At 47.2% G+C, this 26,054-nt stretch overlaps 1 protein-coding gene across 2 annotated transcripts in view; it reads right to left on the reverse strand.

Moving 5' to 3' along the window:
* Positions 1-792: 792 nt before the first annotated feature.
* Positions 793-26,054, reverse strand: part of LOC137432886 (IQCJ-SCHIP1 readthrough transcript protein-like) — a 406,244-nt gene continuing 380,982 nt past the window's right edge. The window contains exons 10-13 of one of the 2 annotated variants that reach the window (XM_078783701.1): positions 15,239-15,430; positions 14,933-15,047; positions 4,428-4,521; positions 793-1,871 (exon numbers count right to left, since the gene is read on the reverse strand). In XM_078783701.1, coding sequence (XP_078639827.1) covers positions 1,826-1,871; positions 4,428-4,521; positions 14,933-15,047; positions 15,239-15,430 — 447 coding nt within the window. In that variant the 3' untranslated portion in view covers positions 793-1,825. Of the gene's footprint in view, positions 1,872-4,427; positions 4,522-14,932; positions 15,048-15,238; positions 15,434-26,054 lie in introns of both variants that reach the window. The other variant, XM_078783702.1, reaches the window with a different exon arrangement.

Genomic DNA, 26,054 nt, shown 5'->3' on the forward strand with positions numbered 1-26,054 from the left:
AAGGGAGAGAGAGAAGAGTGAGAGAGAGGAGAGGGAGGGAAGGGAGAGAGAGAGAGAGGAGTGAGAGAGGAGAGGGAAAGGAGAGAGAGAGGAGAGGGAGGGAAGGGGAGATAGAGAGGAGTGAGAGAGAGAGGAGAGGGAGGGAAGGGGAGATAGAGAGGAGTGAGAGAGAGAGGAGAGGGAGGGAAGGGAGAGAGAGAAAAGAGTGAGAGAGAGAGGAGAGGGAGGGAAGGGAGAGAGAGAAGAGTGAGAGAGAGGGAGGGAAGGGAGAGGGAGGGAAGGGAGAGAGAGAAGAATGAGAGAGAGGAGAGGGAGGGAAGAGAGAGAGGAGAGAGAGAGAGGAGAGGGAGGGAAGGGAGAGACAGAAGAGTGAGAGAGAGGAGAGGGAGAGAGAGAGAAGTGAGAGAGAGGAGAGGGAGGGAAGGGAGAGAGAGGAGAGGAGTGAGAGAGAGGAGTGAGAGAGGAGAGGGAGGGAAGGGAGAGAGAGGAGTGAGAGAGAGAGGAGAGGGAGGGAAGGGAGAGAGAGGAGTGAGAGAGAGAGGAGAGGGAGGGAAGGGAGAGAGAGAAGAGTGAGAGAGAGGAGAGGGAGGGAAGGGAGAGAGAGAGGAGTGAGAGAGAGGGAGGGAAGGGAGAGAGAGAGAAGTGAGAGAGAGGAGAGAGAGGGAGGGAAGGGAGAGAGAGGAGAGGAGTGAGAGAGTGAGAGAGAGGAGTGAGAGAGAGGAGAGGGAGGGAAGGGAGAGAGAAGTGAGAGAGGAAGAGGGGAGGGAGAGAATATGTACGCCACAACAAATGTCATCTCAGATAACAGCTTTATTTACAGAGTACTGCTTACAAAGCATGGAATATTAAAATTAAAATACATGGCATGTACATTATATGAATGTCAAATGCAAAACAAGTTCTTGGTTTTGTGGCAATGGCATGGTATTTTTATGGCAGGTGGTAAATGTTGGGGACGGGCGATTTGGTTGAGGGAGACATAGGAAGGGGATGTGGACAGGGAGTAGGGGGAGTTTTAAATTAGTGGAAAAATGAATATCGAATGGGGTCGATGTAAAGCAAATAAACAAACAGGTGAAGGATGAAGGAGGGATATTAGACCAAAGAGAATGAATATTCAGCCTTTCATGGATCTGAGAGTTTGTTATCCGAGAATGTCAGCACAAAATGGAGCAAGCCAAATTGTCAGGAACTTGGGGGGTTTCGAGGAAATGATATGTGGCCAAATGGCGGAGGATAGACATTCATTTGGAACGCAGAGTGAGGATCTCACTTCCCTGTGTCCAAGCTAATAATCGGTCTCGTGTGTGTTTATAATACAAGGGTGCATGATGTGGTTGAGGTTTTTTTTGTTTCCACATCTCGGGTGATCATCTATTCAATTGCTCACCCTTGCACATCGCTGGTCAAGTGTGATTACCTGTGGCCTCCAGGTCACCACATCGAGGAGTATCCTCCTTTGCTGTTCACTTGTCCCCAATTGCTGAGGGTACTTTGCCATTTCCCATTCCCATTGCCTTACCCCACTGCACATCCCAATCCAGTCTTATTACCGGATGTTTATTTCCTAGTGAGCCACTCACCACTCCTTTTTCTTACTCAACACCTATAGCCAGACAGAGCTAAAAAGGTGTCGAATGGGACAGGCGGTGGACGCTGGCTGGTGGCTGCGGAAGTGAGTGGGATAATGCAAGTAGGTTCGGAAGTAGAAAAGCAAGTGGAATAACAGGAAAGTGTTAAACCATTTTGGGAAGTGAGTGGCGATGGGAAAAAATGAGTGAGACAGGCGGGCGAGTTGCAGAGCCAGAGTGCGAGAGCCAGATCTTCACTTGCTTTTTTCCTCCAAAAATTTGTACTGGTTCTCGGCATGTCTGTGGGATACAACACTTGTTAACAGGATGGTAAGAAAAGGATTTGTGTTCAGCTACAAATCCATACAAATCATTCATCCATTCTGATCTCGTGTTGACCCAACCATTTGTTTGCTAAAGAACAATGTTTCGCTGACCAGGTTTCCCAATTGCTGACCAGTGCTATCTTTTTGTAACTCTAAACTATTTTTACCTTGCACCACTTGTCGGAATAAATTAATATTTACCAGACTTGGTGGTCTAATGGTTAGAGCATCCGGTCTGAGTCTGGGAGGTTGGTGGTTCGAAGCCCATGCCACCAAAGATTTTAAAATGGTATGCCCTGTTCCCTTGCTTGATGCTCAGCATTGAAAAAGGATAAAGTACGGACAAACTAACATGGGTTGGCAACCACTGTGCAGGCTTGCAATGGCCTCCTGTTGCCTCTGAGATATATGAAAGGGAACTCATAATATGGAGATAATTTAGACAAGGTTGTTGTGGTATAGCCCCGGACAGTTCTCTTGAACAAGCCCGTGGAATGGAGAAGGCTGATCGATCTTGCAGGAGCGACCCAGAGATGCCCCACATTCAGGATGGCGTTTCCTCCGTCTTCAAGAAGTCAGGCCCACGACAGAGTCAGAGAGAGAGAGAGAAGAGACAGAGACAATATGGAAAGGGCCACTCCATGGGGACTGATCGGCACTCTGACAGTGACTGCATTGCCATGACAAATCCGGGCAGCAGGGAAGAATGGGGAAGATTTGGCCCCCGTCTTGCGTTGAGAATAAACAAGAACTTCACTCAAGCAATGGACAATTTTCTAGCAGAGACTCCCTGTTGCATTTGTAAAATCCATCACTTACCTTTGCGTGATGCAAAGCGGAAAAGCAGTTAATGGTGACTGACAACCAGCTGGCCGGAGGGTTTAAATGGCACCGTGGTGAACCCACTTCCCTCTGCAGGATGATTGGGAAGAAGAACAGTAGGAGGCCGGAGTTTGGACGAATCACATCCTAGATCTTGGTCATTCAGAGAAGGTGGTGGGTGGGTGAAGTGGAAGGGAAGTTATTCCCCAACAATTTTGATGCATCTGAAGTTGGTATGCCGTCGACAAGCTCAGAAGGCAGGATCTGACGTGACTAAATCAGTTCACTTCGACAGGTGGGGCATCATGTATCTAGAAAGCAAAAGGCAGTGAAAAGTGTGTCCATAGAGTCGGTTATTGCTTCCATCAGCCACTGGGGAACTAGTCCAAGCTTCCCTTTGGGATTAGTGAAAGACATGTTGATTTCTTAGCTCCAATTTGCAGTAATGAACATGCAACTATCGCCAACACATTCATGAAGGTGCGAAGAAAGAAGCTAAAGAAGCCTGTGATGTCATCAAATGCTGCCTGTGATCTTGGCACCTCATCATCATCCTCTCGGGGTGGACAAGAAATAGTTTGATAGAATAGTACATCAAATAGAAAGAGAAACATTTGCTTGGCTGTACAACAATAGGGAGTGCCGTAGGGATATGAGTCATGCACTCTACAGAAGGAATATGATTGATCTTGAGTGCTTCCTGGACTCCATTCTTTATATCAGATGAGAAAGCAGATTCCCCCACGCTGTTGTCGATCAGGCTTCTCCACGTGCAGCATTGAGGCTATAATATCATGGGCCAACTGAGGTGAGATCGCATGTTGCGTAGACAGATGACCAGGGACCGAGTTCCAAAGCAAGTCTTTGCTAAATTTGCTTCTTGGAGGAGACCACAAAGTAGCCTGAGAAAGTGCTTCAAGGATGTCTTGACGACAATGCTCAAAGAGGGGCAAAGATCCAGAAAGGAGGACCTGATGATGTATATGGAATCATGGAAATTGGCATGTCTCCTGAGCACATCTGTGCTTTGGAAACTCATGAGAATGCTATCGAATACGAGAGGCAGCAAAGATACGAAGGGTTTTTGTGTGCTCCCAACAGCGAGCCTGCTATTCGAGGATTGGCCTTTTGGGTCACATTTGGGTTCATCAATGGCATCAATAAAGAGATCATGATCACAATAATCTCAATCAGTTTCAATATACAGTACTTTGGAGGACACGTCTTCATTTGCAAGGAAGGGCCATGTTAATGTGAACAAGAAAATCTAGGAACATTTGAAACATTGGAGGGACAGTAGGAAGGTTCTGATGGCATTAGCAATTGCATTTTGGACCGGAGTTCAATTACAAATTTTGACCTGCTGGTTGCATAAGTACTGAGGAGCCGCTGTGCTGCTGCTGCTCTATGGCCCCTGCACATTAGGGCAGGAATTTGTTCACGGTGCCATCACTTACTCGCCTAAACTTCGCTGAAAATGCAGTGGGATCTTTAACATCCACCAGATTCTGCTCGCAGACAGGTCTCCTGATGACCAATCCACACTCATTGATGCAATACCCTTTTCTGTGATTGATGCAATCCCCTTTTCTGTGAAGCACCAAACCAAGAGCTTACATTTGGGTCGATAATATATCCCAGGCAAGATAACCTCTGAACCATGCTGTCAGACGAACGTTTCACCGAGTGCTGTAAAGATCGGGCTTACCGGGTGAGATCTTCAATGTCCACCAGCATGGCATCCTGTTCCATGTGTAGCTCGTCTCTCACCAATAGCAACCTCACCAGCTCTTCACTCAGCCCTGATGATGGGAAATGGTACGATTGTAATCAGCAAAATGCTGTAATTTAAAGGTATACTGCAAAGAAAAAGAAAGAGACCATTTGGCATATCATGTGCACTGCCCATATATCGCCCATCGGACACCTGGCAACATATCCCATTTGATCTAAAGACTACGTATTACTGGCTAAAATCTTAATTCTGAGGAAACACTGTGGCATTCCTTTTCATCAGACGAGTGCAAGCAGAATGGCTAGTTTGGCATCCTTTTGACAAGCCAGCAACAAACCGAGCTCTGTAAAAACCTCAGGTTATTGCTTATTCGAGTGATTTGTCGATACAATGTCGTCTAAAGAAAGCGCAAAGTAACAGAGGGTAGAAGGCAACACACTGACAGCTCGTGAGGCAACACGTGGACGTAACAAACTAGGAGCTCAATGAACAAAAGGAGAGAGGAGAAGGAAGACGACATTAAAATCTTGTTTTGGAGTTTGAATGAGTTGTGTGGAGTTTGAATCCCAATCCTGACTGCAGTTGTGTGGAGCTCGAATTCCACTCCTGACACCGGTTGTTGCGTCAGATGGTGCGTTAACACAGACCGCTCTGAGTTGGAGGTCTAAGACCTCCGTAAATTCTGAAACGATCTATTCATTGTCACTGCGTTCCTACTACTGTTACGTTTTCCCAGGGATCATTCCAATAAAAGCTGATCCTGGTGGTGAAACACGAGGTAAGTAGAAGGGTTGTGGGGAAGTCCATAGATAGGCTGTGTACAGAATAGTATGGTATGTGATCGAGTAAGGTACTCTTGTATCAGGATACCTGGCGGAGTTAAATTGTCTTGTTAAGCATGCACCCAGGAGGCCGTGAGTGTAAACCTTGAGATAAGATAGGGTAAGATTGGTGTGTAAGGCCTCATGTAAACAGGTGAGGCTATGTGTAGGACTTGCGACACCTGACAAGACACACAGAAAGCACTTTACACTTTAAAGAAACTCATCATGGGCTGTTTGCCAAGCACACCACAAGCCATTGCGGTAATTTGAGCTGTGGAGCTCTGGTTGAGGGTAGAACAATTTTGGTGAGGGGCCATCCAACAGGACGGGGTGGCCTGGAAGATGGCAACGCCCATAGGCAGTGGACAGCCAATGTCAAGACCCGCAATCCACAAAGTCGGTCCCAGCGGTCACAAAGGCCATGACTGTGCCAGCTGGAGTTGGACCTTGGACTTTTAAGAGTCACCATCTCTCTTACACACTTTTTCTCTCTCCTCTGTTTCACCCGGTATTGAAAGGAGCTTTTGAGAGACTGAGGACACAATATCCCTAGCATTGTAGCCTCTCGTCTTCCTCTCACTTTCATCCTGCTTGCTGTAACCATTACCATCCTGCACGACACCATTGTGGTGGAGAGAGACCTCATACTTGGTTGAAGTCCTCACCTGCCCCTTTGTTTCTTGGTTGAGTCTGGTATTTGGTGCCATTAGTGGGTTTATTTAGTTCGTCTGAACATAAGACTGGGTGTTCCCTCATCCATATTTGTGTCTGTTGACCACTTGGTTTGTCCCGTTTATACATCATAGAGTCTTGGCCTTCCTTATCCCTGTATTGTTTTGTAATGAACCATTTCGATTGCAAGACACGTTTTTCTTCCTTTTCGCTTTCCACACATGTTCCACCGTCAGGTTTGGCATGGATTGAATGATCCTTGATGAATAATAAATAATAATTAAAAGAACGCAGTAAATCCTAACATTGTTTTGGTCATTCGCAAGGGTCTTAGACCATCTGGCCCAGACAGTCAGTGTTAACGGACCCATCTGCCGTGACAATATTTTAACCTGCAAGTAAAAGGGTGGGTTTGGGGAGTGTTGATTGGGATAGAACAGATGATAATGGGTAAGGTCCTGAGATGGTGGTTTTCTGCGGGCTTGAAGCCCTGGAGTCAAGATTGGTATTAACAGAATGAAGAAGGTGCTCAACAAATAGAAGAAAAAAGGAATAAAGGAGATTATTTTTGGAGTTTCACAAGGAGGGGATTATTGGAAGAATGAGTGCAAACTGGAGAGACTGGGAAGGGATGGAAAGCAGAGGGAATGGCACCAAAATAGAGGCAGTATAATCTCTAAAGGCCATAACCTGTCTGCAATGAGAGAGCAGCAGGTCCTGTGTTTCTTCCTCTCTGTGGAAGATACCAATGATTTGACACAATGCTCAGTCCACAGCTGGTTTTGCAGTCCAGCTTTAATGTTGAGGACTTGCTGTTGAGTCCAGTCTGTCCATGACAGGTCATGACTGATGTGCAGGTTCAGAAGTTCAAGGGACTGAAATTCTTCCAGTAGATGATCATAAAAAATATATGGCTAGATTGGTCAGATTAGAAGACTCTGCTTCAATATTAGAGTACTCCAAGCTAAAGGCAATGGTAGTCAGCCAACTCTGCTTATTTTAACTTGACTAATCATAGAGGGTCTTGTGAAAATTGTTTGTTATTACATTGCCACATGGAGAGATCATAATAACCAAACTGGCGGTCAGATCATTGTATGAGTCAAGGAAGACACTGGCATCCAAAATCCTCAAAATACGACGATAATGACGATGAACTCCTTTGGCTAACTAGTGTAACAAAGCGGAATATACATGTTCTTGTTGCTGTTGTGTATCAACTCCAATGCATCCTCTGCACTCTGGGCTTGCAGCCTCTCTGCCCAATGGGTGTTCTTGAAGTATATTATGTACTAGTTGGGTATGCTCACACATTGTGTAAGCAATAACAAACAGTGCTTCGTACATAGGTACATAATAAATGGAGGCTTTATGATTTATCGGCAAGCCTCCCCGACCTGCTGCTGGACAGCAATTTACGTTATTTATTTATTTTACAGACAAATTCACGGTATTTTCGTAAATTTTCATTGAGATTTTTATTTCACAGAATAAAGTTATAGAAATTACAATTTTCAAATGCTAGATATCGATTGATGTTTTATTTTTTTTAACTTTACGGATACTTGGATATTTTGGATCCTCGTGGTCTTTTGGGTCTATGGGGTCCATTGGGTCTTTGGGATCCTTTGGGTCTTTGGGGTATTTTGGGTCTTCGTGGTATTTTGGGTCTTCAGAGTCCTTGGGGTCTTCTGGGTCATTGGGGTCTTCTCGGTCTTCATTATCTTTTGTGTCTTTAACAGTCTACAGGTTATTTTGGGTCTTTGGGTATTTTGAGTTTGGGGGTCCATTGGGTCTTTCGGGTCTTCTGGGTCCTTGGGGTATTTTTGGTCCCCAGCGTCTTTTAGGTCTTTTAACCGGTGGACACACAGTCATGCTCAAATATTGCCCCTTAAACCTCCCTGCTCAAATCCCTCCTAAAGCACCACTCAAAGCCTTTAAAACCTACCCTTATGAAGGGACACACACACACACACACACACACACACACACACACACACACACACACACACACACACACACACACACACACATTGCACACATTGGACACACAACACACACACACACACACACACACACACACACAAACACACACACACACACACATTGGAAACACACACACACACACATACACACACACACACTGCACACATTGGACACACAACACACACACACACACACACACACACACACACACACACACACACACACACACACACACACACACATTGTGTTTTATATGGTAGATTAGTTATATCTGGGCCTGCAGTACACAATTATAGAAATGACAATAATGTCAAAATAACCAAAACCCTGAATGCCACAAATCCAATTTTATCTGGGTTCTTCAATGTCCACTTGACAAGCTGTATGACGTGGCAGTGATGTACAATTCGGTTGGGATAAGACCCAACCTGACAGGATAAGACCCTAGCCCTAAGAAGGATTCACTGATATTCTTGCCTTTTCACGTGGACTATACCAAATTGTCAATTAACCTGCCAGAGAGGACGATATTCTGAACTTCATTCTGACTGATCTGTGAGGGAAGGCCTAGATGCAGAACACAATTGGTACAGTGACTGTCCTTGAAAATTTTAACATCAAATTGTTTAATGATAGGGTACACTCCTACACATTCTGGTATAAAAAGGAGGAAAACGCTGATTGGAGTACGAGGAGCTAACTTGTCCTGACCCCAATGTATTCTCACCTTTCTGGGAATGTTCTTGATGCTCTACAATCATATGAAAAACAACTGCAACAAGCAATGGAATTGTTCATTCCACAGAGCAACATCGAGGAAAAAACGACACGAGCCGGCCCCTGGCCGAGCCGGCCCCAACACTAAAAAAAATCCGAAAAAGAAGTTCCTTATTTTCACACTTTCTGAAAAACTAAAGACCAAGGAGAACATGGATTAGCAGGTCAGTGCATGAATGGAGTGCTCTCTCGTGGAATCTCGTGCAAAACCAGGCAGGTATGAGCAGGAACACAAAGAGAAGCTCATCTGAAATAGGTGGCGGTACGCTCTGAACAGGCTTCAAGGAAAGGGTGGAGTACCTGATGTACCCAAGCTTTAATTTTAAGGTACCTAACATATAAAAGTAGAGGATAAGACAGATTATCAGGGGAAAAGACCATTGCAGCTAGATTCACCAAGAGAAGCAACGAAAGATTCCCTAAGTACCGGTAGTCTGCCCAACACGTCACAGCTCTTTTACATCACCTTCAAGCCAAAGGCTGTCTGTAGGGACTAAGGCACTTAAACACGAGGTTTTATTGGAAGTCTTGTAGGCCAAGGGCAGCCATATCTTTAACCCAAGTGAGAGATGAGAGCGTTCTCGTCACGGAGCTTATAAAAGTCGCGAGCGAACCAGACCTGAGTAAAAAACATTGAGCAATAGATTGAGCAGATCAGAGGAGAGGTTGTCGAGGTCCCTCACATTGTCTCCTGCTCAGGGCAATTTCACCTTCAAAATGAGGACCTTCCTGGAAGCTTTTCAAAATGAGGACCTTCCCGGAAGCTCAGCGTTCATCAGAACTCCAGTTTCCATGCGGCCGATTAAACAGCTAATCGGGACATCCTCGTTTGGAGTGCGCTACTCCAACAGCGCTTGTGTGGTTTTGTCAGCCCATTGATTGCACGGGTGAATACCTGCAGGGATGTGAGACAGAAGTGTTCTTCTACTAATGTTTCATCACCTGTTTCACAATTGCCTTCATTCTAAATCAGTTTACAACTGCCTCTACTGCTCACTGCATTGCCACGTGGACCATCACATGGTCGATACACCGTCGTCTCAATGTGGCTGCTGCCCTCATTTCAGAATTCAGAGATTTTGATGCAATGCATTTTGGTGAACTGGTGCTCTTGTGTATGTGCTTTGTTAAGGATAGGTTTAAGGTAATGTGGATAATTTGGCTAAATTTTGTAAATTGTAAATAAAGAGTTCGTTTTTTATCACCAATATTGTGGTATGAATCCAAAATACCTCCAAATGGGCAAGTGTCAACAAAGTCATATATGAGCCATCAATGTGCAAGAGCTTGATGCTGAGCTGCAAGAAGGATGAAAATAATATACCTCCTCTCCTATTTGATAGTTTCAAACTCCAGCAGGTAACACACTTTCCTAACTTTGGGATTATGGTGGACTAGCACTTGTCATGGGTTCCGCAAAGCAGTTGTCATCTTCTGGAAACATGCTCCCAAGTTATACCAGGTAGGAAGGATCATTGTGTAAAAAGCAGAGATGCACTCTAATGTGGATTTACATGGATTGCACCTATAGTAAGACACATCTAGACAATCTTGAGAAGACGCCTATGTGATAGGCCTTCAAGGAGGGATCACTCCCAAGGGATATCATTATATTCCCTCTCCACCATAGATGCCTTCTCTCTGGATTTACAGTGGGAATAATTGTCCACACCTCATAAGAAAACAGAAACCCAGACCGCAGACATTTGTAAGGAAAACATGACAGGCAGTGGCTGCGTGCTCAGAATGATTGAAGTTACGAGGCCCTACACAGTCAGGTCAGAAACAGGTCAGTCGCCCTTTTAGGTCAGGTCAGTCTTTTGGGACTGCCACTGGTAACATGTAACCCAGTGCTACCTGCCGTATGGTCGGGTTGTCGGCGACTAAACCGACACCCCTCATTGGCTTAGCTAGTGGAGAGTGTGACTGCGACACCCTGCCAAAACCAAAAGCAACACCTGTCAAAGGGCGGATGAGCTCCCATATGGAGCCAAAGACCATCCAGTAAGGACATGGTGTCTCCCAAAAAACACCCATCCAGTTTGGACCAGTTCAAGTCATACCAAAGTGCTGCCTTGCTATTGGTTCATAAATATCTTGCCAGCCTTCATTGAGATTTGGGTTTTCGAGCAGCTTAAACCACATGGTTATCTCCTGAAGGGGCCTGACCAAGCTCCACAGCATTCGTGTAGAAAAAAGAAATCCTATAAATTACACTACTGCTGCTGCTATTACTACGACTACTACTGCTACTACTATTATTGCTCATACTACTACTAGTGCTACTGCTGCTGCTGCTGCTGCTACGACTACGACTATTATTGCTACTATTGCTAAGATAACTACTACTACTACTACTACTACTACTACTGGCTTCACGTCCTTCTGATGGATACCACATACATCATCCTGCATGTGAAATACCAGGATGACATTTTGTATCTTGGTCAAGATTTAAATCCAGGCTAGACAACTCCAAGGTGAGTGCACATACCTCTAAAGGTATCTCATCAGTCCCGAGGAGATCTACGAGTAATAGTGAATATTGTAACGTTTGTGGGGGTAGGGATACTTTAGTCCAGGTAGATTTGTATAGATTAGCCTGCGCCGATTGTCGTGAAGAAGAAGAACCACCCACCATGTAATAAGTAGGGAATTTGTTTAGCCCAGATGTCATGTAAGGTGTATCTTCCTCCCCATTATGAGGAGTGGGGTATGTTAATTAGCTCAGGGATTATGGCTAATCCATTCCTTGTATGTCGTTACCTCTGTAATTTATTTCCTATGTCCCTTTTGGCACCACACCAGACACCAGCAAAAATCTCACATTTTAACACTCTAATTAAAAACCTACCAGAGGCCAGGACATTGAGCGCTGCCGCTAATTACATTGACTTGGGAAGCGCACAGGTTGGGCAGGCTGAGGCCACGCCCGAGGAGCCATGATTGGTCAGGGTTTTGATTGGCACAAGACCGGGGTAAGATGGGACTTGCTGATAGGAGCAGGAAAGGACTGGTAGGGAGTGACTCGCTGAATGGTGAAGCACCGCAGATGACGTCACCCAGTAGGCACACAGACATTGGATCCACGTTGAATGAACGTCAAGATTCGACGTGGACCCGAGGTTGAAAACGAGTTGGATTTGCAAATTGGATCAACGTCATTTTTCCAACGTCGAATAAACGTCGAATAAACGTTGATACAATGTCACAACAATGTCATTTATTCGATTAAAAAATCAAGCCAAGTTGCCAACGGTGAAACAACGTTGAATGACTGTCGGGTTTTGATGTAGGTATTAATGTGGTTTTTGGTTGTCCGACGTCGCGACCTCATTCCAACCGTTATTCGACGTTGAAACAACGTCGTGTGCCCACTGGGCAGAGCCTGGGTGATAAAACAACGCGCTACCGGACATTTTCTCTCTTCGCTCTAGTCTTCTTCTTGGATTGATGTGCTAGCGGACATTCTCTGTTCTCCTCTCCTTGGCTCCTCGCTCTAACCGATTCCCTCTTGCGCCTGCTCGTTTTGAACTGTGTTGGTGAATGATCGCATTTTTATCTCTCTCCGCATCAACGCCCTTCTGGTTCTTCTCCAATTTTGGATCTCATTGCGGGCAGCCGTGCGCCGATATCTTGCTGGTGGTCGTGAGGAGGAAGAGCCGCCGCTTTCCAAGCAAGAGCAATGGGTGGACGAGCGCTACTGGCTCGCTGCAGTGCGACACACAGTGAGGCCTGGGTTCCGCCAATGAACGAGCGGTTCCCGCCAATGGACGAGAGGTTCCCGCCAACGAACGGGCAGTTCCCACCAACGAGCACGCGGTTCCCGCCAATGCCCAGGACGATTTTGATGACCCCTGACGATACCCCACCAGCCGATTTGAGTTGAGTCCCCTACATAAATTACACATTTGTTTTCAAGTTATTTTATCCCATTGTCTGTATACGAGTCTGGTTGTGAGAGCACTCCAAATTAGGAACTTACACTTCCGGTCAAAAGTTTTAGAACACCTCAATTTTTCCAGTTTTTATTGAAATTTACGCAGTTTAATGTCTCAATGTACTCTGAAATAAAGCATAGAACAAATAAACAATTGGAGATAAAAAAAGAAATCATAGAATCATTTGGTTTAACAAAATTTAATTTAAAATTTTGACTCAGAAAAGTAGCCACCATTTGCAGATAGAACCGCAGAACACACTCGTGGCATTCTTTCTACAATGGAAATCAAATAATGTTAGGGAAGTTCTTCCCAACACTGTTGTAGAAGTTCCCACAAATGTGTTGCACTTGTACGTTGCTTTGCTTTCACCCTTCTGTCCAGTTCATCCCAAACCAGCTTGATGGGGTTTAAGTCTGGAGACTGTGCTGGCCAATCCATGATTTGAAGCCTACCGTCTTGTTCTTTTCCTCGAAGGTAGTTTTGACATAGCCTGGAGGTGTGTTTAGGGTCATTATCTTGCTGTAGGATGAACCCCTGACCAACTAGGCATATACCAGAGGGTATTGCATGGCGCGGCAAAATGCTGTGGTAGCCCTTTTGGTTCAGGGTGCCAGTCACTCTGTGCAAGTTGCTGACTCTGGATCCAGCAAAAGAGCCCCAGACCATCACGCCTCCTCCTCCATGTTTGACAGTTGGTGTCACACACTGAGGAACCATCCTTTTGCCTACTCGACGGCGTACAAAAACCCTGCGTGATGAACCAAAGATTTCAAATTTTGATTCATCGGTCCATAAGACCTTCTTCCAGTCTTCAGTAGTCCACTGGCTTCATGGTGCTTCATGGCCCAGGCAAGCCTCTTTTTATTATTTTGCCATCTTAGCAATGGCTTTCTTACTGCCACTCGACCTGTCAAACCTACAGCTCGAAATCTTCTCTTCACAGTTGAAACTGAGACTTGCTTACTTCGACCAGTGTTAAGCTGTGCTTGAAGCTGTTGTCCTGTGAGCCGCCTATCACGCAAGCTGTTGACTCTCAGAAACTTGTCTTCTGATTCTGTTGTGGCTTTGGGTCTGCCAGACCTCTTCCTGTCAGAGTTTCCTCCAGTTTCCAATATACTACTTCCTGCAGTGCAATATTTGTCATCCTTCTGAGGTCAGCAAATTGAGTACCAGCTCACTGGTAATTCCCTGTGTGTTGCAAGAGGTGACAAACAAGTTTGGCGGCAGGAAGGGCATCCAGCCATAAAACATTGCTTCAAAAAGGGGACCATGGTGCCCAAAAAAGGCCAACCACTGCTCTGCGGGTAAAATGGCCTCTAAAGGTGGTTCTGCAGTGCAATATTGTCGAAATAATGCTGCAGAGGGTGTAATAAAAGCCTATTCCAATACTGCTTTCATACAGACTGGGGGTTTGTAATCAAGTAATCAGCAGAGGTTGGGACACCTGTAGGAATTGTTTGCATCAACTTTCAAGGCTTAATTTGCTTGCATTGCTGCAGAACAGCTGTAAGTTGTTAAACCATTTATTGTTCCCTGAAGAAGGCCTTTTTTTACAATATAACTGTGCAATTTACATTATTTTACCGTTTTTGCTAACCTAAACTTTTTTTAAATCTCGAGCACTTTACTGCTTTCCTTTGTACCATTTCAGGTTATTCACTGGACATTAAACTGCGTAAATTTCAATAAAAACTGGAAAAATTGAGGTGTTCTAAAACTTTTGACCGGTAGTGTAGTTCATCGTGCATTTTCTTTGTTTGCTGGCATTTATTTTCATTAAACCTGTTGGAAGGTTTGCAGGGTTTGCATGTTGGTTGCAGGTTGGTTTGCAGGCAGGTTGCAAGGTTGCAGGGTTTGCACATTTTAAACCTGGGTTGTTTGAGCTGAATTATTGCAGGGTTGAAGTCATCGAGTGGAAGCCGTTCAGGTAAGACTTCGGTTTCCCCTCTCCCTCTTACTCCCCCACGCATATTATCCGCCATTTGATTGAACGCCTCGGAGTAACAGCTCGTTTGGTCATCTGTGCTACCCTACGGTGTTCACCACACAAGGTAGTCAGGCGACAATATGTATTGATGCCAATGGTTTATATATTCATCAACTGTTTCCACTGGGTGCACGATTGCATTTGAGTAAATGAGAATGCAAGTTTTAGGCTATAAAGTGTCATAGTTGAGGTCACATGAGCTTTGCAGTGTCTATAAGATATCCAAAGGAAAGGATCAAGTCCTTGGTGTGAGTGTTGTAAACTGGCTTTCTTTGCTAGTTGGCTTACCCTCAATCTGTGAGTGTAGGTCATTTACAATGACCTGAAGTTGTCCCAGTGACATGTCTTGTAGGTCGGTTGGTCGTACACCCCGTTTTGCCAAAGATGCACTAAGATGTGGTAACTGGTAGACAAGGGTTAGGTTTTTTGGTACAAGCCAGGAATCAGGAAGACAAATACACACAAGCCTTCCATATACCTGTGGATTCTAAAAGCAAAAGAAAAAAATTCACAGGAAGAAAAAACTCATAGTTGACAAGGTGATGATGAGTGGATGTGTAAAAGGTAAACATCGGAGAGATGAGAGGAGCTTACCAGGTCAGCAAGAGGAGATTTATACTGGCGCTCAAGTTGCACCTGCATCCGAGCCATTGGCTGTGCCAGGGCCAGTGCCATGCGGGCGTCGGCTTGCAACCTTAGCTTGCAGGACAGGAAGTCCACATCGTCAGGTGATTCCATGTCTCCATCTGGTGAGTCTCTCTCAGAGTATGAGGAGCTCTGTTTACTCTGCTTCAGCACAATGGAGAGGAGGAAAGGGAGAATAGAACTGTGGAAGTAAATACATTATACTTATAGTAACTATTAATGACTTTATTTATTTGGTGATGTATAATCCAAGTTACATTAAACACGTTTTGTTAAGTTCATATACATGCAATTTATTCGTTGACAACAGGTTATAGATTGAGCTGGCAGGTTAACCTAGAGCCTAGAGGTATGCACAATTGCCTCGAAGATGTCTAGCCGACGTTTGAATCACAACCAAGCTATAAAATGTCATCCTTGTGATTCGCAGGCAGGGCTAGACATCAAAGTGTGTGCCATCCATCAGATGGATGATAAACTGGGTGTACCGTCTGCTGGCATTAGTTGGTGGACATTAAAGAACCCCCATAGTGCAATTCGCCAAGAGTATGCTTCTGGCACTCTCAAAAATGCTGGCACTCCAGAATTTTTGTGCCTGCCTTTTACCTGAAATTTTTTTACAAATTCCTGTCATCTTCAGTCCAATGCCAGGCCTCTCAATACCAGGCAGGCCTGGCCTGTGGTTCATGAAAGATTTGGGCCAAAAAATATTCTGCCCCAAGATCCCACGAGAAGATGAGAATAATTGGAGACGTGCATGGAAGTAATGAACAACATCTTGGAATGTAGCATAAGCAGTTCCTTGTGCTTGATAAAATATAAATTTCCTCTTTTAAAGACTGTAGTGTACGGTTTACAGGTTTAGTCGAATGCCAGACATGAAATGGATTCAAAGTTGTTTTTTATCATTAGCAATAGATGAAATATTACAATGTGTAACGTCATTCACAATGGAGTGAATATATAAAAATATATTGGTTGAAGGTTGAAGAGGTTGAAGGGCCGAAACGGGATGACGCTGAGAACCTCGACTGAGGACCCGGTCAGTGCGGCACACTTGTGACCAGGTGTGTTTTGAACTTATGTTTGTGCTGGTGCTACCAGTGACTCCCAGGAAAGACTGGGTGGCGACCAGGAATAGGCTGCTGACGCTGGAGAGACAGCATCGGGGGCAGGTGGACTTGTCAGAGCTGGATGGGTTGTGTGCGTAAGGTGGGTGAGGAGGAGGTACAGCAGCACAGTGCCTTTGAAAAGGGGACACGTAAGACGGCCGGGAGAAACAGCCAGGTAGCAAGCCACAGTGTTGTATGTCCTGGGGTTGTACTTCAGCAGGGAAAGGATGTGAGGAGGAGGGTGAAATGGCCAGGTAAGGGAGAAAGGGAAGTATAAAGGTGGGTGTTTGAGTGTTCCACCATCTTTGTTTGGTGCTGTGGATTCTGGATGTGGAGGCGATTTTGTTATTGTAGTCTGCATTCACACTGGCTGGGGGTGGGGGTATGTATGCATCCAGGTGTAGTTGCTGCATGTAGATGTGTATGTGCCCCTGCTGGCCCACCTTAGCTGACCGTATCGAGGTTGAAGGGCCGAAACGGGATGACGCTGAGGACCTCGACTGAGGACCGGTCAGTGCGGCATGCTTGTGACCAGGTGTGTTTTGAACATACATATTGTTACGGCCCGTGGATTAGGATGTTATTTTACCGAGCGGTGGTATTACCACGACCGAACAGTGCTTCCCTGACTAAAACCCGATTTACCCCAAACTTTGGCCATATCGCGCCGCAGCTGCCCAATCTGGAAAACTCTAAAGCGACCGAATGCAAAGAGGAAGAAGACGTACAGAAGAGTAACTGGGTTTATTATTCTTCACACATATAAGCAAAAAGAAAGCAGTCACGTTTATTTACAGGGACATGAGGCGCAGGTGACACAGTGAAATCTTTAGCTTATCTAACAGGCTTACTTACTACCCAGGGACAAGACAAAAGACAGACTACGAACACACTTACACGGGGAATGATGATAGGGATGGCAGGTGGATGGCTGGCGGGATAGGGAGGTCCAACTGGTCCTGCAGCACGATCGGCTCGTTGGGCAGCCGCCGTTCCTTCGCGGCCCTGCTCCAAACTTCCGTCCAGGCCCCACGCTGCTGTGGCTGCAGTTTCGGTGGGTCGAGCTGCTGTAGAGGCAGTTTCGGTGGCTCCAGCTGCTGTAGATGCAGTTTCAGTGGTTCAAGCTGCTGTAGAGGCAGTTTCGGTGGCTCCAGCTGCTGTAGATGCAGTTTCGGTGGATCAAGCACGCAGCTCAGCTCTGATGACCCAGCTCTTGTCTCCTCCCTCCTTGTCTCAACTCTGTCAAAGCTCATCTCTCGGACTCAACTGCTTCGGGAACGCCCCGCCGGCGGGTTATATAGGCCCCGCCCCTCAACCTTTGTGAACCTCCCCCAAACGCTCTTCCTCCGCCCTCTCTAGCCAAACCCCTTGTTCATGGTTGGTCGAGTGGGGCTGGCTCACTCCTCCCCTCTATGACGAGGTGGAGACACGCCTTTCTTCTCCGACCCTGCCTCGTGGTCAATGGCGGCAATTGGAGGGGAGGTAATTGCCAATCGACGAAAGGGGGAATGGAGGTTTTTGGGAATGGGAATGAAGGGAATCTATCTCTTTTTCACTCGGTGCAATGGAGTATTATTCTAATGGAAGACAAGGCCTTACTCTAAAACACATAATAAGATATAAGCTACTGAACAGGGGTATTCTATGATTGGCTGACGTGGATGCTTTATGGACTAATTACCGAGACGCCCTTTTAACCTTTACACAACTCCGGAGGCAGGAGGGGCCATATCCAAACAATGTTCATCACCATTTCCAATACAATACAATAAAAAAAATGCCATCCTCATATCCGCAACACTGCACCCTCCCCCTCTTAGGCACGTCCCGGGCCTACAACTTTTATTTAGTGTGACACGTAGGTGTAGTTCCCTCTACTTTTAACCTGACCCTGAGTGCGACAGTTTTAAAACATAAATAAATGTGTCCCGCTGCTCCATTGCACCCTGCCTAACAGACTTACGCCCACAGTTAACCGAATTGCGGAATGGTCTTCAAACTATACATTGACGGTGGGGAGCATTATTTACACTTGACGCTACTTTTATTTACAAGACTAACCCAGGACCTGTAATTGTTCTTTCTGGGGGGAGACAGTCTGCTCTGCATCGGCGCACCATGAAAGCACCTAAAAACGCACCAATACACCCCCAAGCACCAATCGGTGCAGTCACCATTGTTCAATGAATAAAAATAAACCAACAACCCCTAACCCTGCAGGTGGTCTCTTGCTCTTCGGCTCCCTCTGCTGGCTATTATTATTTTCTTCCAGTTGTTGTCATTTTCTTTGCTTTTCTTACTGGCGGGCTAATTTGAACTGAAAAATGCACCCAAGGTGTCCTTTTTATTTATTTATGGCCCACCAGGCCGACTACGTGTGGTTCACCTGTGGGGCATCGGTGCCCTATGGCCAAGGTCCGCCAGCAAGATTTTGGGCCCTCATGGCCGGTTCCAGCAGAGGGGCCATGCCCCAACCCATGGGGTCCATCAGTGGTGCTCGGCCACAGACATGTGGTCCATAATGTGGTGCATCGATGCAGACAGCTGGTTCTGAGAGTTCCGGGCGCACAATGGCCGACTCACGCACGCTCCCCTCGGCGCCCAATGGCGCACAGGTCATGTGGGAGACAAAAGGGGGAAGACAAATGAGCGAGGGGTAAGGTCACAAGGGTACACATCAAACAAGGCAATGCAAGGCGAAATGTGTACGGAGGGCGAAGTGAGAAAGCTCGTCCCTACCGTACGTCACCCCCCCCCCCCCCCCCCGTCACCTACACTACCCTTGCCCTTACCCCATATTTACAAAATCTACAGATTTACAAATTCGTCACTACTGTCACGTCTTCCCCATATTTCCTATACCAAATTCGTCTCCGCAATCCCTCTACTTCAAAATTTGCCATCACCCAATTCATCATCAATCCTCATAAGGAGGAAGAGATGGAACATCAAAGCACAATGTCACACCCACGTCATGATGCATCTCACAATCCAACATTTGCATCATAAAAAATAATCAAAACATGGCATGGTGTGGAGTACCTGTCACCTCAGGTGAGTGGATGCAGATGGTGCGAGGAGATCCTTCATCCTATCTATCCTCTAAATGACTTTAACACACTTTACACTACCCGGGGTCTCTCCCTGCCAATCCATTGGCCAACTTACACTATGGGTTCTAAAAACCAATTCCCATTGACCAAACTGTGGTGCTGCTCAATTTGGGGTCTCACTCCCCCGATTCATCTCCCGGTGCCCTTGCACAATTTCTGGGCTGCGACGTGTAGCTCTCCCAGCAGGTCTACCCACCTGCACACCTCCACCACTGTAGTTGCCACCCGAGCTTAACTGCTCCTTACCTAACCTATCTAACTGGGGAAGGCCCCTCCTGGCTCTGTCACCCCTTGGTGCCCTCTGGCACTGGGCTACCTGGGTCCGTCCTCCGGATCCTCAGGCCCCATCCACAACAACTCTACCTGCTCCCAGAGCCCACCTGCGGCCTCACCTGGCCGACAGCCTCACAGTGGTGGAGTGCCCAAACCAACTACACACACTAACAGGCTACACGCCCAGCCATTTCCACAACACTAATGCACCCATCCAAACATCATTCTTCCACCCACACCACAGATGCCAATATCCAACCACAATTTACCTACACTCTCTACCTAACACTTACACTACCTGCCCCGGGTATCCGTGATGGGGGTCCACTCTTCCCCCATTCACACCTTCGCACCATCCACTCCACTCCATTGTTTCCACCATACTCACTCCACGACCATCCATTCCAATACTCCAGATATTCCACACACCTGTTGGTGCACACCTGTGCACTCACACCTGGTGCCACCTGCACCCTCCTTCCTTCCTGGACCATTCGGTCAACACAACACACAATCACCTTCTCTCACTCAAACACTGCTCCATACACCTGTTCAGTTGCACACCTGTGCAATCACACCTGTTGAATCCTCAAACACTGCTCAATACACTTGAATACACCTCCAACACTCACACGGCATCATCTAACTAACTACTCCCCTCTGAAACTTGCGCTTCCCAGTCGTCCCTTTAAACTATTGCGCTCCCACGTTATTATCATCCACACTAAACTACCTGCGTCCCCACTACAGGTATCAGTCACTAACTAAACCTTAACGTTACCTAATGTCATCTTCTAGGTCCCTACACACAATATCCTAACCCACCCGGGCTAGTTTTCACTGCCATCAACCCCATAATCTATTGCTCCTTTGCCCCCCCCCCGTCTGTGAGGGAGGACAGAGCTGCCATCCCACCACATCGGGGAGGTCCCACTATCAATTTTGCACACCAAATTTCAGCCAATCAAAAATTTTCTATTTACTGCTAATTCTATTCCAATCATCAAATTTTGCCTTTTTCTAATTTTGGGTCCAAAACACTAACCTCATCACCCGTCTACTTATTAGATCCTCTCGGTGCGCCAATTCACGTCTCCAGCCCGGCTTCGTACAGCCGAGCAATGAATGCGGGTTCTTTGGTACCGGCGGCTGGATGCGTCCGGCACTCGGTGCAGGGAAGGACGCTTACCCGGGCCGAGATCCCACGCACCACCTCGGCACGGAGCCATCCAATTGCCCGATCTCGACCTGCCGGAACGTCTCAACAAAAATGGGTCGCCATGACGACCCTTCCTATCGGGCTGCCCGTTCCGCCTAGCGGAGCACGGACGCGGCCGTTCCCAGCGCGGCCCAGCGTGGATCACATACGGCGGTCCTTTCGAACCCGCCGTGGTTCGGATCCCCGCTGGTCCTCGCGGCACGCGAAGCTGCCCGACGCGCACCGAGGGCCCGATTCGGCTAAATGTCGTTCTAACCGCTAACCCGGTTACCAGCGATGCCTCACCTGCATGCTTACACGCATACGCTACCCCTTTCTTGCTCATACATCCAGCCGTCTCCCTGCTCTTGGTCATTGCACCTTCTCTTACACACCCAGGTACACTCAAGCCGCTTACAGACTTGGTCACACACCTGACCACCGAACACCTTGGCACACATTCGTTGTTCGCACACCTCACCAACACACCTCTTCGCGCACCCTCCTCGGTCACCTCCTCTGTGACAATCACAGGTGTGCTCTCACTCGCACACCCAACCATGTGCCTCACTACTAATTCCAGCGTGCATTCCCATACATGCTCTACCATTCCAGGTGTGCTTCCTTCCATTCCAGGTGTACATCCTCGCTCACCTGTCACAACCAACTCACGCTCCGTGTCACTCTCACTACTTTCACCTCCATTCTTGACAGCGCACTCACCCTTACTCTCGACAGCGCACTCTTTCCTCATGCCCCTGTCCGTTACACACCTTTCTCACGCACACTCTTGTGCACACTCTCCCATTACACCCTCTGTAACAGTCACCACAGGTGTGCATTCTTCCTTAATTTTGACAGCGCACTCTTTCCCCATGCACCTGTCCGTTACACACCTTTCTCGCGCATCCTCTTGCGCACACTCTCCCATTACTTCCTCCGTAACACTCACCACAGGTGTACACTCTTCCATTACATCCTCTGTAGCACTCCTCAATACGCGCTTCCATGTGCTCCCTCGCACACGCGCTACGACCAAATCACTCTCGACAGCACACTCACTCCTCGGCGCGCACTTTTTCCTCACACACCCCATGGTCGGACATTCTCGCACACCTCTTTTTTCGCACACCAGACCTGTCGCACACTTCACCAACGGCCTCTCATGAACACCCGGGTCCACAACAACCCCCATGCCGACTGAAGCTCCCCTCACACCATATGCATTTCCGCGTATATCGTCACTCACCTCAGTACCTCGTCGTCGCACCTCCTCTGCCACCTGCAAACTCTTTATTTGGTTAGTGAGCACACATTTATGAGTTGAGCACCGACCTTGTACATATTCCATCACCTCCTCCTGTATTTCTCTCTTAGTTTCTGTCCGTCTCTTCTTAATTTCACTCACCTCGTCTTCCACTTCCTCTAATTTTTGCTTCACCTCTTTTATTTCCCGGTGCGTCTCCTCAAGTTCGTCCTCTAAGGCTATTTTGACCGTCTCTATGTGCGTCCTCACCTCTCGGTCGTTCGTCTCCATTACCTCTGTCACCTCTTCCAACCTCGTTGTCAGTCCCTCACGTACCATCTGACATTGCCTCTGTGTCGCTATTAAGTCATTTTTCATTTCTTTTTGTGTCGCCTTTAACCCTCCTAGTACCGCAGTGTTCCTTTGAACCTGCTCCACTAACTCCGTCTGTCCCTCCGTCAGCTGTTCTACTCCCTTCGTCAGACCCTCTATTCCCCCCTGTAACCTAGCCGTATTATTCCTCACCTCTTTCTCTACACGCTTTTCACCTCGCTTTACCTCCTCGCGTACCCCCGAGACCTCCTCACTTACACCTCGTCGTATCTCCTCTTTCATCTCCTCCCTCTCTTTTGTAGATGCCGCCCTCATCTGTCCCAATTCATCCCTCTGAGCATCCAGTTTGGTTTCTACCCCGATTCTCACGTCCTCTATCTGGTTCCCCATCTGTTCGATTTCCCGGGCGGATTGCTCCCCTATTTCCCGCAATTTGTCTTCCATCCTATTTTCTAACCCCATTAACCCATTTTTCACCCCCTCTAACTGATTCTCCTGGGCAGCCATTCTATTTTCCACCCCCGTGAACCCATTCTTTACCTCTTTTATCCCGTTGTCTAACCCCTCACCGGTACCCCTCGCTTCGTCCCTCATTACCCCCAATTGCTCACTCTGAGCCCTCGCTTCGTCCCTTATTTGCTCACTATCAGCCCTCAATCCCACAATTTGGTTTCCCAACCGCTCACCCATTTCTCTTCGCTCTCGGGTGGACTTATTATTTTGGGCATCCATTTTTGCCATCATTTGAATCATAAAGACTCGCATGTACTCTGGCATTTCTGGCTCGGCTGCCGCGACCACGTGCGCAGCGCAACTTGGTGCTGCTACGGTCACGGGCGCGGCAAAATTTGGTGCCGCTACAACCACGTGCGCGATAGCGCCATTTTGTGCGTCTGATACCACCTCAACCACATCCTCCATATACATTTCCCCGAGGTCCTGGGTCGATTCCACCCCGTCTATCTCTCCCACCGGCATCCCGTCGCCTTGACCAGCCATGGCGCGATTTCAAAATTCAGGTTTTCCTTTTAAAAACAAAACAATTTCCAGCTGCTTGTAATTTTGAGCGCGTTAAGCGCGCTTCGGGCCTCGTATCTCACTCCCCGACACCAATTGTTACGGTAATAACACAATTGGTGTCCAAAATTTGGGCTAAATAAATTTAGTCCCAGGTTCGAATCCCAACTCCTGACACCAATTGTTACGGCCCGCAGATTAGGATGTTATTTTACCGAGCGGTGGTATTACCGCGACCGAACAGTGCTTCCCTGACTAAAACCCGATTTACCCCAAACTTTGGCCGTATCGCGCCGCAGCTGCCCAATCTGGAAAACTCTAAAGCGACCGAATGCAAAGAGGAAGAAGACGTACAGAAGAGTAACTGGGTTTATTATTCTTCACACATATAAGCAAAAAGAAAGCAGTCACGTTTATTTACAGGGACATGAGGCGCAGGTGACACAGTGAAATCTTTAGCTTATCTAACAGGCTTACTTACTACCCAGGGACAAGACAAAAGACAGACTACGAACGCACTTACACGGGGAATGATGATAGGGATGGCAGGTGGATGGCTGGCGGGATAGGGAGGTCCAACTGGTCCTGCAGCACGATCGGCTCGTTGGGCAGCCGCCGTTCCTTCGCGGCCCTGCTCCAAACTGCCGTCCAGGCCCCACGCTGCTGTGGCTGCAGTTTCGGTGGCTCGAGCTGCTGTAGAGGCAGTTTCGGTGGCTCCAGCTGCTGTAGATGCAGTTTCGGTGGCTCAAGCTGCTGTAGAGGCAGTTTCGGTGGCTCCAGCTGCTGTAGATGCAGTTTCGGTGGCTCAAGCACGCAGCTCAGCTCTGATGACCCAGCTCTTGTCTCCTCCCTCCTTGTCTCAACTCTGTCAAAGCTCATCTCTCGGACTCAACTGCTTCGGGAACGCCCCGCCGGCGGGTTATATAGGCCCCGCCCCTCAACTTTTGCGAACCTCCCCCAAACGCTCTTCCTCCGCCCTCTCTAGCCAAACCCCTTGTTCATGGTTGGTCGAGTGGGGCTGGCTCACTCCTCCCCTCTATGACGAGGTGGAGACACGCCTTTCTTCTCCGACCCTGCCTCGTGGTCAATGGCGGCAATTGGAGGGGAGGTAATTGCCAATCGACGAAAGGGGGAATGGAGGTTTTTGGGAATGGGAATGAAGGGAATCTATCTCTTTTTCACTCGGTGCAATGGAGTATTATTCTAATGGAAGACAAGGCCTTACTCTAAAACACATAATAAGATATAAGCTACTGAACAGGGGTATTCTATGATTGGCTGACGTGGATGCTTTATGGACTAATTACCGAGACGCCCTTTTAACCTTTACACAACTCCGGAGGCAGGAGGGGCCATATCCAAACAATGTTCATCACCATTTCCAATACAATACAATAAAAAAAAATGCCATCCTCATATCCACAACAATATATATATATTGTTGTGGATATGAGAATTGTGTTTTTTTTGTTGTTGTAAAATATCACCCTCCTTCCTCCATTTGGTGTATAAAGGTCAAAGGTCGTGCCCGTAGTTATTCCATATACAATCACGTAGCAAATCATAGATTTCCTCCTTGTTCAGTAGTTATCTCCTTATTATATGTATTAGATTAAGGCTTTGTCTTCCATTAATTAACACTCCATTGCACCGAATTCAAACAAGGTAGATTCCCTTCACATGCCCCTTTTGTCATGCCAACTGCATTGGGCAGTTTTCTGCATTCCACTGCTGCTTTGAGGTAGTGGGTTTTCGCTGCAAGACTCCATACGCACGTGGTCATCTCGGAGCAGAAGGTGGGAGGAGTCAGCCCAGCGCCAGGAAAAAGGCGTGGCCTTGCCAACGCCTCCTCTGGGGGTGGGATCGGTGGGCCCTCGTGGCCAATCAGGGCCGAGGCAAGCTCGCCGATGGGTGTGTCCTGGAGGCCGGCGGCTTGATCGCCCCAGGGGCAATAAAAGCACGCGCGGAAGCCTTTGGGAGTTAGCTCAGACAGGGAGAGAGAGAGAGAGAGAACCCGTCACGCAACGCCCTCAAGTCAGATGCGGCACACGACAGCAGCTTGAACAAAAGGAGCTTTGAAACCACCACAGTTTTCGACCATGGCAGCTTTGAGCGGTGAACCAAGTTGCAGCCTCGAAGCAACGTCGCCGTACGAGAGACGGTTGAGGAGAGCCGGCGGCTGCCCAACTCGAGCCGCGATCATCCCAACCACCCGGATCCTTCCCGCCATTGGTTCCTGCCATCATCCCCCGTGTAAGTCTGATTGTTCGCCCGTCTTCTGTGTTGTCCTTAACAGAGACGGCCAGCTTAACAGGACAAGGGGCTAATCACCCCTTGCTAATGGGAGAGCCGTCCCCCATATCCGTAACAATATATATATATATATATATATATATATATATATATATATATATATATATATATATATATATATATATATATATATATATATATATATATGACTCCATGGTAA

The sequence above is a fragment of the Myxine glutinosa genome, chromosome 8 (genome assembly GCF_964187855.1).
Source record: "Myxine glutinosa chromosome 8, kmMyxGlut1.1, whole genome shotgun sequence".
NCBI classification, from domain to species: Eukaryota; Metazoa; Chordata; class Myxini; order Myxiniformes; family Myxinidae; genus Myxine; species Myxine glutinosa.